At 37.8% G+C, this 16,555-nt stretch overlaps 1 protein-coding gene across 2 annotated transcripts in view; it reads right to left on the bottom strand.

The window, feature by feature from the left end:
• Nucleotides 1-16,555, bottom strand: part of adgrd1 (adhesion G protein-coupled receptor D1) — a 98,078-nt gene that overhangs the window by 13,617 nt on the left and 67,906 nt on the right. For both annotated transcript variants that reach the window (XM_037536083.1, XM_037536082.1), the window contains exons 14-17: nucleotides 13,787-13,860; nucleotides 10,280-10,403; nucleotides 2,764-2,867; nucleotides 2,338-2,449 (exon numbers count right to left, since the gene is read on the bottom strand). In XM_037536083.1, the coding sequence (XP_037391980.1) occupies nucleotides 2,338-2,449; nucleotides 2,764-2,867; nucleotides 10,280-10,403; nucleotides 13,787-13,860 (414 nt within the window). The remainder of the gene's footprint in view (nucleotides 1-2,337; nucleotides 2,450-2,763; nucleotides 2,868-10,279; nucleotides 10,404-13,786; nucleotides 13,861-16,555) is intronic.

The following is a 16,555-nucleotide window of genomic DNA, read 5'->3' on the forward strand; positions in this document are numbered from 1 at the left end:
ACAGTATGAGTATCAAAACCTGGAATAATCAGAGCCTGGGTACCTAAACCTGGACAAAACACAGTCTGAGTTTCTAAAATTAGATTAACTGGCTGTTTTTTTACCATTATTAGAGCATTTTAGACAACATAATGATACAGAAATAAACCAGAAGTGGTTGTGTCCCGTTGGTAGCCATGGGATCCTGTGGAGCTGCTTATGTCCCTTATTAGGTACAGCAGTGTCAGAAAACCTATAAACAAATCTCTGAATTATACAGTCTTTTCTCATGGAATTAGATTACCATTTTTTCTGGTAATTAATGATGCTGACAGAGGACCATTTCTGGGATGTTCCTGCTTCTGGAAATACAATCTATTTAGGACATAATTTAGAAAAAATAAGGCTGCATTCACAGTCAATTAGATTGTCCCTGCTTTAACCTGATGATGCTTCAAGAATTATATTATTATAAGATAATCTAGGAAGTGATAGCTACTGCTATCAGTAATTATGATGAAAGACTGAAGCAAGTTCAGTTGCTTTAGTTTGATGAGTTTCAATAAGCACAAACTAGATAACTTCTAAAACTCTATGAAAACAGCTCCAAAATACTCAGAGTACTCTAACATCTTCACTATCTTCACTTACCATAAGTGGCACTTAAAATAGAGCAGACAAAGTGATTATCCTTTTGTTAACCCTACAGAGAGCCTGGAGCATTTTGGGCAACCACAACAGTTTATCACAGCTTTAAACACAGGCTCTGGGAAACGCCACATGCATTAGAGTTCAGCAATGAAATGAATCTGAGCGCCGCTGGTGCCCTGCTCTAACAGCGTGTGCGGTCACGTCCACAGACGGAGATATGAGCAGAGGAAATTACATCAGAATGGCATATTATCAAATCAGTCTGATGCTAAAGCTGGAGGCATGTGAGAAGATCAGCACATTCATCTAACTTTACTTTTGTCAGGATAATTCAGCATGACGAGACATCAGCTGCTAACACTGCTTGACTAAAAACAGCCTTCTGCAAAAAACAGGCATAATTGTGTTTGAGATAAGCACTCCATAGTAACGGGCGTCATGACTGGCAAAATGCTGATGAAAATATCCTGGTTACGAGGTCATCAACTCAATCAACAGAGTTATACTGAACAGATTGCTACTCAAATGAACTTTGGTAGAGATACTGAAATCAATCAAGAAATTCTAAAGGACCTTTATGTCCAAGCCCACATAACAATAATACATCAACTAGCAGAGGTAGGAGAATATTCCAGACCAAAAGGTGACATATTACGTTAATAACTTGCTACTAGGTGTAAGCGGCAGATGAGACATGCATAGCAGAGGAATTTTTGTTATTTTTTAGTTAAAGATACTTTTCCCACAGTGGTAAAGTACTGTGCAAATGTCAAAGACCACCGTTTATTTGTTTAATTTTCTTCATTTTTTATTTTATTAGATAAAAGATATAAGATTAGATATACGATAATGCTTGCATAAAGAAGGAGCAAGTCAAAGAAAAATAAGTGAACAAATTTTCTAAACTGGAATTCAAAAAATAACCTACAGAAAAGATGTGACTCATAACAACTGCGCAAGAGCTGGTCCACCACCTAAACTCCCCAGTCAGATAAACAGCTTCTAAGACTGAACTTTGGTGTGGAAAAATGTCCTTGCAGATTTCTTTACAAATATTTCACTGTGTAATTTTCTTGTTTTCGTGTTTTTTCCTGATGCTGAAAAATGAATAACTTAAAGGATGTTTTGACTAGAAATTAAATAATTGAAGGACGGTCCATGACTTTTGCACAGTACTATGCACAAACTATACTGAATGCTAAAAGTCTGCCTCTCACATTCACTCGTGCTTCAGTGCTATGATCCAATAGGAAACATACAAAAGCTTAATGCAAACTAATAGCATCACACACTGCTTCAAACCATTTTGAGTTGTTAGGCATTTTCAAACAGACATGTTTATTTGGTTTCTGACACTGTAGGAGATACTGCTATCTATAAAAAGTACAGAAAAACTTCAGGCTTCACCTCTATTACTACTGCTTTTAGATATACCATGTACTGCACAATTCTGTTTGAAATTATGTAATAGGTTTAACCCACTTAAGGTAAATTTTATTATTTTTGGCATGCAGTTAACACGTTGCTCATTGGCAGAATATAAGCCTTACTGCTTGTTAGCTACATTAGCCTCATAGCTCCAGTGCAAAACTAAACTACATCTTGGCTAAACAAATACACTGTGTACATTTGAGAGAACTTGTGAGAACGTCTTTCTCTCAAGATTCAGTATCACACATAAGCCAGTGCAAGGATGTAGTGACTCACCGTCCCGGGCTCAAAGCGGAAGCTGATGAGCAGAAGGATTTGGGCCACAAGGATGGCGAAGGACAGGTTGGCATGTATGTGGTAGCGCTGGTTCCGGATAGTGCTCACAGACCTCCAAAAAAACACTCACATAAGCTGTGTCGAAATTTTATGTTGGAAACATATTTGTAATGTATTAAAGTGCTTTACAATGTACTTAAAGTTGGCTAGACTGCATTAGAGTTTGTAGAAGGCCTATGATAGTAGGTGAAAATGAGCTTTTAGCTGTCATTTCACTGTCAATTATTTTGTAAGTTATTTTCATTCTTTGTATGGGTAAATATGGTTATATTATTGCAAAAATGAATATAAATGAATAAGTATTCCTTCCTGTAACATGCCATCACAAATCAGTTAGCATAATGACAACTACTGTGGGATACTCACGAGAGCACGGCGAAGGTGACCAAGGTGATGGCCAAGCAGAAGATGGAGATGGAGCAACCAACATACGTAATAGTGGAGAGTGCCACCTGATGGCTCTTTGTGAGCTGTGCAGAACCAAAGAAAATGAAGGACAATTATTCAGATGCACGGAGACAGAGACAATAAGAGAAATAATCCAATCTCTGTTAATCAGTTAATCCAAGTATTCTGGTTATCAAACGGATTGGCACGCCAAAGAGACATCTGAGAAGAGTTGAAGCTACAGAGCATGTCTGACAGTCTTAGTGGACGAAAAGGCTGCATTTTTACTTTGACAGCTGCTCAAATCTTGAGCTGACGTTTCTTGACAGTGGGTTCTCTAGGCACCTCATGATTTAGGTCAATTGCCAAGATGCATAAACAGTTCATAAATTCTTTAAAGAAATTGAATGTAGCTGCACACATGGTGCACTTAAGTCTACAGGCCTATTACTTTATATTTTACCACTTAATAGAAACTAAAAAATACGTAAACTACATTGATAGTTTTGTCCTTTATGGCAGATTCTATACAGAATATCCTGCAGTGTGTCTCTTTTATCTGAAGTGTTTGGCACCAGTGATGTTTTCAGTTAAAAAATTGCCTAACCCTATGTAAAATCTAAAAGTCTGATTACGATGTGCATCGATGCAGAATCTTTAAAGAGTGAACCAATTATTTTTCCCTTTGCCTAGATTAGTTCTCACTATGTGAAATTACATTTGTGAGGTTGTCTCTTTACCATTTTCAGCTCAGCTCTTCTATTCTAAGGGCTAATTGCTGAACACAGAGCCAATGCAAATCAAACCATTCTTGGCTGATCTTGTTTGAAGAACGTTTCATTTCGGTTTATCTGATTTAGAGGGAGAAACAGTTTTACTTTAGACAGCATACTGAGTCACTACGGAGACTGAAAGCAGCTATTATTTCTGGATGTCTTGAATGATCTGAATCAAATAAAGAGTGACATTCAATCCCAGCAGTGATTGTGAAGTCAAAGGTTACGCTTCACTGACTCACATGCTTTGATATTTATTTAACATTAAAATGACTGAGAAGGCTTTTCTTTTCAACATTTTTTAAACTGAAGACGGCTGACCTTAAAGTTCGGCCAACTCATCACTACGAGCTGCTTGAAAAAATAAATGTTGTTCCAATAGTAGCACTGCAGGGCAAATGAGCACACTCCAGCTCCGACTGCTGCTACAAATCCAGTCATTAGGCTGAAAATTTACTTGTCAACAAATTATCAATCAAAGTTCCTGCGGAATTACTGTAAAATGAATTCTTGCTTTGAACTCCACTCACAACAATGCTTTAATGCTGAGGTACAGTCACTGCCGAGCCAACACAGATTTGTTTTTTTGGCTGGTGGGCTTCAGGCAGTGCAGATCACACAAAAAACTTCATTCAGGCTCATCAGAGCTAATATGATGAACAAGCATACTGGAAAGCATGTGAAACATGGCAGCAACATACTGCCAACATACATAAAATAAATAAGAGTGTATTAGATTTACAACGGAGTACAGGACTCATCAAAGATGAAAGTTCTGTTTTAGCTAATTCTGGGACATAAAAAATAAGTTAATTGCTCCTTTAACCTCCTACCATGTCGTGGAATCCCTGCCCAGGATTTGCCGTTTCGTTTCCTGCTTATTATTAGTTTCACCAGTGTTGGTAACTTAGGATATGCCTGAAACTACGCTCTTAAAACTACACAGCACCTCATCTCTTGAGTCTGCTTTTTTAAGTGGTCTGAAAACAGCAACAGAGAGTATCCAATGTACTCTTAAGGCTGCTACACACTGAACATGATGCAAACTAGCGAAACAGAGTGTGAAATAATTGGACATAATATTTTGGCAACAAAACAATACACACTGGACGCAACGAATATCAATAATGCACTGTGCATTTCCGACTTGAAGAATCGCAGGCAACCATGCTGAAGAGGACAGCGAATCTCACACAATGCTCCTATGGCATTGATGGAGTGACTACACATGCAGAGTGATAACATAACCAATATAACCTTAAAAACATTCAAATTTATTCATAAGCTCTGTTCTTCCTAATAGTGCTCTTTTTATTGTCCAGTGTAGGAAACAGGGACATGTACACTTGTCTCCAACCCAGCCCCACCTTGCTGTCATTAGATTCACCTGCGTCTAGTTATGTTACTTATATAATGTCCTGTTGTTTTATTGCAAAGTCTCACATGTGGTTATTTTCCTTTAATTCTAGGTTGTTTCCACAGATTTTCCTAGTCTAGTTCTTGTCTCTTATGTTTTTCCTAATTATCCTGTTACTAGTACATCTTGAAATGTCACAATCTGGCCACTCTATCACACTCTCTCTCTGTCTTTGCATACACACGCTGCCACAGAAGACTTTGACTTTGTGTCTATGTATACCTAGATGATACCTAATTAAAGGGAGCATTAAATGGTCTATTGTGTGGTTACATTTCAGAAAAATTTATTATTTTTTTTTTCTGTTGTTAACTATAAGTAGTATGAGTGTAGTAATAATCGACAAACAGTATTGAAAGTGCAGTAGCACTGATAGAAACCTAATGATACCCTTCCATATTGATTACATCTGAATGCCTCAAGTCTGCCATATTACATGCTGGTGACTAGAGCCATGCCTGCTGTCTCATGGCAGGATTATTCCCAGAACTAAGGCTGAGTCTACACTAGCTCTGCCTCCTGCCTTGTGATTATGGAGGGCCCAGAATATCTCTCCAAGCTGTGGAGCGGCACAGAGAAAGGAGGATGGCCTACCGGACTGCGGCACACCACTAATTAAAGCCTTGCCAAAGCAGACTTTAGCATCACAGTTGATGCAGCCATGATTACAAGATTGAGCTGTGACAGATGACAAGTTGAGCTACACCTGGGCCAGTGTACTAGGTCAACGCCCTCATGGCCAAACTGTAACAGCCCCTAGTTTATTTAGTTGATTTACTTGTGCACAGAAATAGTACTGGTCAAACGATTCTGGACTGAATAATACAGGAAAAAGGCACGGATCTGGGGGCTCTAAGAATTGGCTTTATCAGCCCAAGATCACACACAGCACTTGGAGATGCTTCAGCCATCTGTGGCCAGGAATCCAAGAGAGCTCAACTGGCCTCTCTCTCGTATTTCTTTAACTTCCATTAATTAAAGTGGGCCTCTGTTAGCTGATTTAAATAACTGACAGTTAATTGGCAGTTAGCATTCTCCTCCAAGCGTGCTGAGCGGTCCAATGATGTGCTGTTAGAGGCAATGTAATATATGCAGCGGCTGGCTTCACATGACTCAGAGGAAGCATGTGCTAGCCTTCACGTACTTCTATTTATTTATCTATTTTAATAACAGCTCTTGGGTGTAAACTGGACCATGAGATCTTAATTTCGTTCCACCTCATGTACCATGTGATGCGAATGACAATAAAATCTCCTTGAATCCTTGAATCCTTGAACCATCCTAGTGCTACTGGCATCGTGTGACTTGACCTCGCTAGTGGGTCTCACACAGTCAGACTGACAAATTCTGTAAAAACTCTGGCCTAAATTATCACGGAATCACTTGTAGTGCAATATGATGTAAAGTAAGGCAAAGCATGTCACATAAAAAAACAGCAACATGTAGCCTAATGCTAAGATAAGAAGCAGCCAGCTAAGCATAATAGAAATACTAGAGTTTAGAATTACAACTGAAATGATCTCATTTTGCTCACATATTGCACTGTAATAAAAAAAAAGCTGTTTTTATAAGGCAAGTCAAGTCATGGTGCTGGATATGAATTTCCAGTGTTTAAAAAATTTGAAGCATAATCGTTTTAGATGGTTACGTTAAACAAACTGATTTAAAATGACTTAACTTTGAAGCTCATTTACTTTTAAAAGAAAAGATTGTCTAAATGATACTGCTTTCAGCCAGTCAAGGTTTCATTATTGGTATCGGTATCTGAAAAGAAAAAGTAACAGACAGTGTTCATAAGGCTATGTGACACCTACATAAGCCCTTCATACACACAAATGACAAACTTACGTTAACATTTGCCAAATCTGATGTCAAGTTGACATAATATCCATGTCAGGTGATAGTGAGTGTGTTTACATCCATTTAACAATATGATAACTGCAGAAAATCTGATTTTGTCAACAATTCGTTCAATGGGTTTACATGCATTCGATATAATGGGAAAACTCTGGAACTACATAAGTAATTACATTTCTGATTTAGAACAGGCCAATAAACTGACAGAAGAAGATGTGATGTCACGCATTCAGCAGACACGAGTCAGGACTCCATTTCCCAGGAGTCACAGGGGAATCATGTGACTTAGAGTCAAACGTTCCTCTCAGTGTTCACAATCCCCAGATTATTAACACGAATCACCTGTGGACTAGAGCATATGACTTTTGCTTGGCAGTATTTAAGCCAGGGCTTGTAATAGGAACTTTGAGAAGTATTTCATTTCTGAGATCTACCAAGAAGTTGGTTTATGTTTGCCTCCATGTGTATTCTGACCTCTACCTTGTCTTAACGTTACTCAAGTTTTTGCCTTACCCTTTTTGTACTGTCGCTTCTCTTTTCGGATCTGTGTTTTGACTGCTTGGACTGTATACTGACGATTCTGTACTTCCCTCTGGCTAAGACCAAACCCGAAATAGTTCCAGATCTGCATTCATCTGAATTCTGTTTCCACGTAACACGTGATGTGAACTTAATGTAAAACTTTTATGTTTTTTTTTTTAAACATCGAGTCATTTAGTGGAAGAAGAGAAAGAATATTTAAATGAATTTTGTGAGGGATACACTCAGTTTCAGTGACGCTGATGCTGTCTTGCGAGCGCTGTGTTAAAATCTGCATCCCATCTCCAGAACAGTGCACTGTTTTCAAACATGTGCAGACTAAGAAAACCAAAAGAATTGCTGACCTAAAATCCAGCTCTTTATCAGATTTCCTAACCAGATTTCTAAGCCATAATCTGATCCAAGAAATCCTATTATGCTGCTTACATGACTACTTTAATAATCAAATAACTGCCAAAATCCAATAATGATCACATTTTTAAGTGCATGTAAACGCAATCATTTATTTTCTCTGATGTCAGGTTGTGTTATGACACTTTCTAGTGTAAAATGACTTCGCAGCTCAAGGTATGCCACAGTGATGAAATGCTGACAGATAACGTGACATTACATGAACAAAAGTGAGCATTTTCTACGGCCCTGAAAGGCGGGTTGACGACTCCTCTGTTTGTATTCATCTTGTTGCTGGACATCCTCTTCCTCTTTTACCTTCAACTCTTCCAAGCACACTGCCTTTTCCAATTAACTTCTCAGAATATGTCCAAAATAAGATCAGCAGTGTATAACTGTGATATATGCAAGGCTAGAAAACATGCTATTCTTCCACCTCTTTGTCTATTGGAGCTCACTGATGACAAACAACATTCTTACGTCTCTTCCTGCCATGTTAAACTTTGCTCTTTAACTCTCTTTAATAAGTCAGCATGACGCAAATCTATGTATTGAGTGATGCTCTGGCTTCTAAGCAGCTGTTATTTACAAGCTGATAATCTAAGATCTGTCCTCTGGCCTGTTCATCTCAGGCCACACACTCAGACCTCCTCTGAGATGTGTTCACACATAACACTGAGTTTCAAATGAACCAGATACAAAATGCACCATGTCACTCCAGGGAGAACCTTCTCAAGTTCTTCCAAACTGTCTTCTCCTCTAAGAGCTCAGTGCAGATTTACTGAGCTCTTTAGCCAATCATAACTTTGAGTTCTATGTGCTTTTGGCTCATCATCTACTGGAAACACAGTTAAGCATCTGATTCAGGAACAGGCGGGAGTGTTTGTGGAGATCCCTACAGTGATTTGACCTTAATGTCTGAGAGAATGAGCGTGGGGAACTCGTCCAAGGACAGCAAAGGCTGCACCTGACTGGTTCTCATACATACCATTACTGAAATTACTACACAACAAAATGTTCAAAAATTAACTCAAGCTTGGTAAGGAGAGCTTTCTATACCATAATTAAACATCAGAGGTCAAGAGTTATTGCTTTCATTTTGCTATATTATAGTGCAAAAGTCAGAGACCACCCTTTATTTCCTTAATTCACAGTAAAATTGCCATTAAGTAGGATTTTTTAAGCATTAGGAGAAAAAGCAGATAACAGAAAACTATACAGCAGCTTCACTATCTACATATAATACTATACTCGTACTTAATATTAAGTAAAAGTATTACTAATATTAGTATTTAGTGTGTGCACTAAATTTGCTGTTGCCTTTATTACAATTTTCACTCTTTTCAGGAGACCAGTTATGAGTTTTTCAAAGAAATATGCAGGGATATTTTTCCACACCTCCAAAATTCAGTCTTACATGCTGGTTACATTAAAACTCCAGTTTTGGTAACTCTTGAAAATGTACTAATGTCAATAAATAAGAAAGATGGCCTTACGCACAATAACTTTTAACTTCATATAGAATTAAAATACCTTTTTTGGAATTACTAACACAAATGTAGTTGATGAATGGATTGGAAGTTCAGAATCTCCATGTCTGAAACTATTTCTAAATTGTGCACAATTTCCAAATGTTTTCCAGTGTGAAATAATTAATATTGCATTAGAACATGCACTTGTTATCACTGGCTAAATATTAAATGGGCAAACTAGAACCAAAGATGTCAGTCTCAAATGGGGATGAGGATGTTTTAAAAATCTAATTAACAGTTCACACACAGAATTTGATTCATACAGATTCATAATAAAGATGGTGGGTAACATCTGGTCTGTAACAAATATCTATTGGGAGTATTCGTATCCCAAAATGTGTGTGTAATGGAAGATAGTCTTTTTAATCCTTGAAGACTGCTCAAGCCCCAAGTCTGTATGGTCCACAGGGCCCAATGAACCACATTTAATGGAAGCTTGGCCACAGATATTCTCCAAAAGACCACAAGCAAAACCTGCTCTCCCCTCCTTCTTGACACACAGGCCTCAGGGCCCCAGCCCAACCCTGCTCCAGCTGTGGTGGTGCACCGCTGAGGTTCAACCCCTGGCCACATTCATTAGCCACCGGGTCTTCTGAAGGGGGCAGTGCTTTCTGGGCCTTTTTGGTGCACCAGAAAGAAAATATATTTTGAAGACGCACTAAAAAGCGGCACAGTGAAGATCAAAATTGGGAGTCAGATCTAAAATACAGCAATAACTACAAGAGGTTGTGTGTTGCAGTGATTTTGATATTTACAAAGTATGTAAACAATAAGCCATTCTCTCACTGAGCAATGTAGTTTATTTACAATAACGTTTTTAATAACTTCCCAGATTAATACAGAACTCAACTGACAGATTACTTTACAATAGCTTTAGAGGTGCATCAGCCACACTGATCGCACAACTTTTCATTGCAGTCATTACAACGTTCCCATTTTTAACAATATAAAAGATCAGCATTAGTTAAATAACTTGTTCTTACCTCCATAGGAACAACCTGCATGAGGATGGCGAAGTTAGTCAGGTGGTTACACACACAGATGGAGTAGGACAGGTTGCCTCCAGCTCTCATACACCCCTCATTGGACCATACGCCTTCCTTAGAGCTGAAACACACATTATAGTCTTTGTTTGGATTCAGAGTTAAATAAGGAGTCCTAATGCACCCGAGATGTTTAAAGCATGTCTCAATGTGTTTAGCGAGCACAAAAGTAGGTCTTGAATATTAAACAAACTTAAAAGTTAAAGTATACATGGTGGTGCCTTCTTCATGTAAGCAAACATCCAATAATGGCTGATGCTAAACAGTACGAGGAGAGCTGCTTGACCTCATTTTGCACAGATCTCAAATCTGCAATCCCCTAATCCTTGCTTTGCATCCTACAATACTAAATATCTGAGACTCTTAAAGTTCTAATACAACGACAACAAGACCAGACTAGTCTGGATCACCATTGCCTGCATGGCATTTATCCTTGCATTATGTGCAGGATGGCCAACTAAAATTTTAGTCCACCAACCTGTAGTGTCTGGAGGATGCCCACTCACATTTTAATCATCCACTTTTTATCAATAATTACACACTTTTTTGTCTGGACTACTACAACACATAGCACTATTAGTTGTACCAGAATTAACAATAATATGAAGAAGAAGGCAAATAGAAATAGATAGGAGTTTACTAAGTATTTCAAACAAACTTCAAACAAATCAAGCTCCCTTATATTTGAATATATAATTGTAGGGGACTATGCTGCAAAATTGGCATCCTCTGTTAGAAATGTAGAGTGATTAAATGTATGACATGCTGTATTTATTGCTAAGTCTTAAGTCTTAATTCACTTACTCTAACAGTTATTGGCATAACCACAGTTTCTAAAATTCTACACACCAGCCAGTTAACCAGAATCAATTAGAAAGTCCAGCAAATCAACATTTCTCACATTTCTCTCAGCAATGCTATCACTAGAGCTTCCGAGCCAGCAAATGTTACACACATGTCTAAAGTAACAACTCTATAAATAGCAACTGACACACCAAAATGTTCTGGAGCACGTAGGAGTCATGTACTAGTGCTTGATGGCTTTATCCTTACCTGAAAGAGTGAAAGTTCCTTAGTAAAACTGTTTATACTGCAAGGTGACAACTTCCAACCGGCAGACACAAGCGGAGCTCAAACACTTAGCACTCCAAAACATTTTAATTTTAATGCAAGTCAATGGAACCAGACCTTTTTTCAAATAATTTTGGGCTGTTTGTTTTGGCTTATGAATGGCTCGTGAAATTTGCACACAACGTAAAGGCCAACAGGCATGACAAAAATGGAGATACAAGGTTTTGTGCTGACATCAGCGATATGTTATTTACTTACGGGTACATCTCCTACTGTTCTCGAGCAATGTGTGAACATTTGTTTCAGTATCAGTCAGTCAGGGAGTGACTCCAAAAAAAAGAGACTCCTCTAAGCCAGCTTGTTGAGTGGTACATCTAAAATAAAAATTTACATTTCTTCCACTCTCACAGTAGAAAAACCTTCTCTACATGCCAAAAGCTCACCTATGTCAATGCTGGGACTTTTGCGATCACATTTCAAGCAATTTTATATATTAGCACAGCTTGGCAGACAAATGTTTATATATTATAACCACATCCTCAGAAGTAAGTATGACTTCTGAGATCAGAGAGCCAACAAAACACACACACACACGCACACACACACACACACACACACACACACACACACACACACACACACACACACAAGCAAAACTAAAACCACATCCCTTCAAGTCACATTTTGTTGATTAGATAAAAAGACAGGCTAAAGCCTTTGCTCAAGATTTTCAGCATATTTAGTCTTATCTAAATAACAGACCCACTTGTCTCTGTCAGTGCGGACAGTGCCTGCCCAGTTTTCTCTTCTGTCCATCTTGTGTGAGTGGAATTTCGTTAAATGGGCCCTCAGGACAGTGGGGGAGAGGAAGGAAGAGGGTGTCACTCCAAATCAAACACACCGTGTTCCTAACGATTTACGGCCTTTCACTGTTACTAAATTTGGCTGCGGTTATTGGGCCTAAGTGATTTCTCAGGTTATTGCTTCTCCTTGCACCAGATTCTTTAATAAGTGAAATATGCATGTGATCCTCCAAAACTTTCATAAAAGAAAAAACGGAAGGAAATAAAACTCTATTTGTGAGTAAATTAAGGACTTCTTGTATTATTCTGGTGTAGTGTGTCTATAGGCCTGCTATTTAAATTCTCCTATGGGATAAATAAAGCTTCAAAGTAAAGTAACCTTCACATGAAACGTATAATAAAAAATTAATAATATAATCATAATCCCCTAGTTTCCAGAGGTTACATCAAAAAGAACAACTTAAGGTATCTATACAACAAGTACATGAACATTGCAAGATGGACCCATACAGTATCATTTTGGCATCATATACACATATGATTTTTTGCAGAATGTTTTCCCAAAGGATCTCCTTTGTTTTTCACGAAACAGGTAAACTGTAACATTGTGCAGGATATTTTCCATTCTGGAAAAGTGTACAAAGAATGGAGAATTTCTCCTACTTTTTCAGGAGCTAAAACTTTATGGGTTCCTTTGCTCACAGCTGGGATCTCAGCTGAGATAGATCTGCTTTTGGAGATGCAGCTCCACACGTGATGAAGCACAAAACAAATGGGCCGAATGTCTTTAAGTGCAAAAAAGATGTACTTTGCTCCATCCTCAAAAGGCAAAATGTCTTACCTTAGTTTTTGGAAAAGTGAAAGTAACGCGGAGAGCTTAATTGCTTTGTTAGGATGCTGACAACTCCACATATAACTCAGACTTTTCTATCCCAGTTTAAGAGCTATTTGAGCTTGTCTGGAGATTCTGGTCCTTAAGATGTTTGAGAAAAAGTTCCAAATGTTGGGACACTGCCGATCAGTAATCTTGGTTATCGCCATGCCAAAGTCAGAGACGACAACTGACTGGTCAGTTTTCATGTTGTCAAAAATCAAACAGAGGGTGAAAAAAGAAACACATTTTTGCCATCTGAAAAACTGCATCTACATCATGTAACCTAATTAATTTATAGTCGTCTGAATAAATCACAAGAATAACCGCTGTTTGGTGTGTAAAGGCCTTTGTAAGAGAAGGATAACCGAGAAGGAAAACCTTTCTAAAATTTTAAAGCAGGTTAATGTAACAAGATTTTATTTGAAGTACTTCTGGAACATTTCTGTTGGTTAATTTATTATTTATCAGACTGGCTTTACACAGTGAAACTGCCATGCAACTTTAGCTGCTTGAAACCAAATTTCACTTGAATTGCACAACGTAAAGTGTCCTGCAAATAATTTACAACAGTTACAGCCATCTCAACCTTCAAAAGTTTCCAAAGAGTCGATCAAAATGGTGAACACACAGCACTTAATTACGTTGAATGTGCAGAACACATTTAAAACACCATTACATTTGTAGGTTTGTTGGACCCACCTGTAGTCCAGGAAGGCACAGTAGAGGAAGACTTTGTTGCTTTGATTTAAGGCCTGAACGTGCTGCTCTTTACTCTGAAACAGATGAGAGAGAATCAGGGGTGAAAACACTTTCTTAAAAATAACACATAACTCACACAGACACATTAGGTCATTATGTTTCCCAACTTGCTGACCCACATCCTTCCTATCAGACCTGAGGAGAGAGCCAAGTGTTTGCGTTATCTGTGCTACTCCCCTTTGTGGAAGCTAGGTGCTAGATGATGATAAGCGTATCACAGCCTTAGTGAAAGCTGAGTAATAAGGCAAAACACAGTATATCACTGAGGCAGTGTTGTGTAAAATTGAGAGAGCTCTGCTCTGTCCAAGGAGGCTCTCATAGGCTAAGTAGGGCAGATCAACTCCTGGCTTTCTGAACAGCCATCTATAATAGCCAGTCTCGTAGTCTCTAGTTGTCATCTAGAAGAACCAAAGCAAAGGTGAAAATGACAGAATACAGCCTCCAATTCCAGGAAATTCAGTAACAGAATTACTAAATATCTTGAGACACTGGTCAAATTTTCTGACCACTTAAGGTATGAAACATAATACATCTATAGATATCCTACTAGTAAACACTACAAGGACACCTCATTTGGAGGACATTCATTTTAAGCAAATGTGCCGAATCACTTTTATTGAGTCAATAAAAACTAAAGAGAAAGATCCCAGGAAGGACAGCATTAAATCATCTTTTAATGTCTTCCTTTTTCAAGAAATTAATTAGTCATTGTGACTGTTGCACACCTAGCTAAAACTGTTCACTACTGGGGAGAATCTATCTCGGGATAAAGTGTAGGCAAGTATTTTACTGCCTTCATGTGCTACTGGAATTATCATGACTCCATGATGAAATCTATGAAGGAAATGAAGATTTAGCTTCATTGAGAAGATGGCTTGGGTAAATGAAAATTTAGGTAGGGTAAATGAGAAGATGGCTTGGGTAAATGAAAATTTAGGTAGGGTAAATGAGAAGATGGCTTGGGTAAATGAAAATTTAGCTAGGGTAAATGAGGAAATAGATTGGGTAAATGAAAATTTAGGTAGGGTAAATGAGAAGATGGCTTGGGTAAATGAAAATTTAGGTAGGGTAAATGAGAAGATGGCTTGGGTAAATGAAAATTTAGCTAGGGTAAATGAGAAGATGGCTTGGGTAAATGAAAATTTAGGTAGGGTAAATGAGAAGATGGCTTGGGAAAATGAAAATTTAGCTAGGGTAAATGAGAAGATGGCTTGGGTAAATGAAAATTTAGCTAGGGTAAATGAGGAAATAGATTGGGTAAATGAAAATTTAGGTAGGGTAAATGAGAAGATGGCTTGGGTAAATGAAAATTTAGCTAGGGTAAATGAGAAGATGGCTTGGGTAAATGAAAATTTAGCTAGGGTAAATGAGAAGATGGCTTGGGTAAATGAAAATTTAGGTAGGGTAAATGAGAAGATGGCTTGGGAAAATGAAAATTTAGCTAGGGTAAATGAGAAGATGGCTTGGGTAAATGAAAATTTAGGTAGGGTAAATGAGAAGATGGCTTGGGTAAATGAAAATTTAGCTAGGGTAAATGAGAAGATGGCTTGGGTAAATGAAAATTTAGCTAGGGTAAATGAGGAAATAGATTGGGTAAATGAAAATTTAGGTAGGGTAAATGAGAAGATGGCTTGGGTAAATGAAAATTTAGGTAGGGTAAATGAGAAGATGGCTTGGGTAAATGAAAATTTAGCTAGGGTAAATGAGAAGATGGCTTGGGTAAATGAAAATTTAGGTAGGGTAAATGAGAAGATGGCTTGGGAAAATGAAAATTTAGCTAGGGTAAATGAGAAGATGGCTTGGGTAAATGAAAATTTAGCTAGGGTAAATGAGGAAATAGATTGGGTAAATGAAAATTTAGGTAGGGTAAATGAGAAGATGGCTTGGGTAAATGAAAATTTAGGTAGGGTAAATGAGAAGATGGCTTGGGTAAATGAAAATTTAGCTAGGGTAAATGAGAAGATGGCTTGGGTAAATGAAAATTTAGGTAGGGTAAATGAGAAGATGGCTTGGGTAAATGAAAATTTAGCTAGGGTAAATGAGAAGATGGCTTGGGTAAATGAAAATTTAGGTAGGGCAAATGAGAAGATTGCTTGGGAAAATGAAAATTTAGCTAGGGTAAATGAGAAGATGGCTTGGGTAAATGAAAATTTAGCTAGGGTAAATGAGAAGATGGCTTGGGTAAATGAAAATTTAGCTAGGGTAAATGAGAAGATGGCTTGGGTAAATGAAAATTTAGATAGGGCAAATGAGAAGATGGCTTGGGTAAATGAAAATTTAGGTAGGGTAAATGAGGAAATAGATTGGGTAAATGAAAATTTAGGTAGGGCAAATGAGAAGATGGCTTGGGTAAATGAAAATTTAGCTAGGGTAAATGAGGAAATAGATTGGGTAAATGAAAATTTAGGTAGGGTAAATGAGGAAATAGATTGGGTAAATGAAAATTTAGGTAGGGTAAATGAGGAAATAGATTGGGTAAATGAAAATTTAGGTAGGGTAAATGAGGAAATAGATTGGGTAAATGAAGATTTAGGTAGGGTAAATGAGGAAATAGATTGGGTAAATGAAAATTTAGGTAGGGTAAATGAGGAAATAGATTGGGTAAATGAAAATTTAGGTAGGGTAAATGAGGAAATAGATTGGGTAAATGAAAATTTAGGTAGGGTAAATGAGGAAATAGATTGGGTAAATGAAAATTTAGGTAGGGTA

This window comes from Pygocentrus nattereri, chromosome 29 (genome assembly GCF_015220715.1).
Source record: "Pygocentrus nattereri isolate fPygNat1 chromosome 29, fPygNat1.pri, whole genome shotgun sequence".
In the NCBI taxonomy this organism is placed as follows: domain Eukaryota; kingdom Metazoa; phylum Chordata; class Actinopteri; order Characiformes; family Serrasalmidae; genus Pygocentrus; species Pygocentrus nattereri.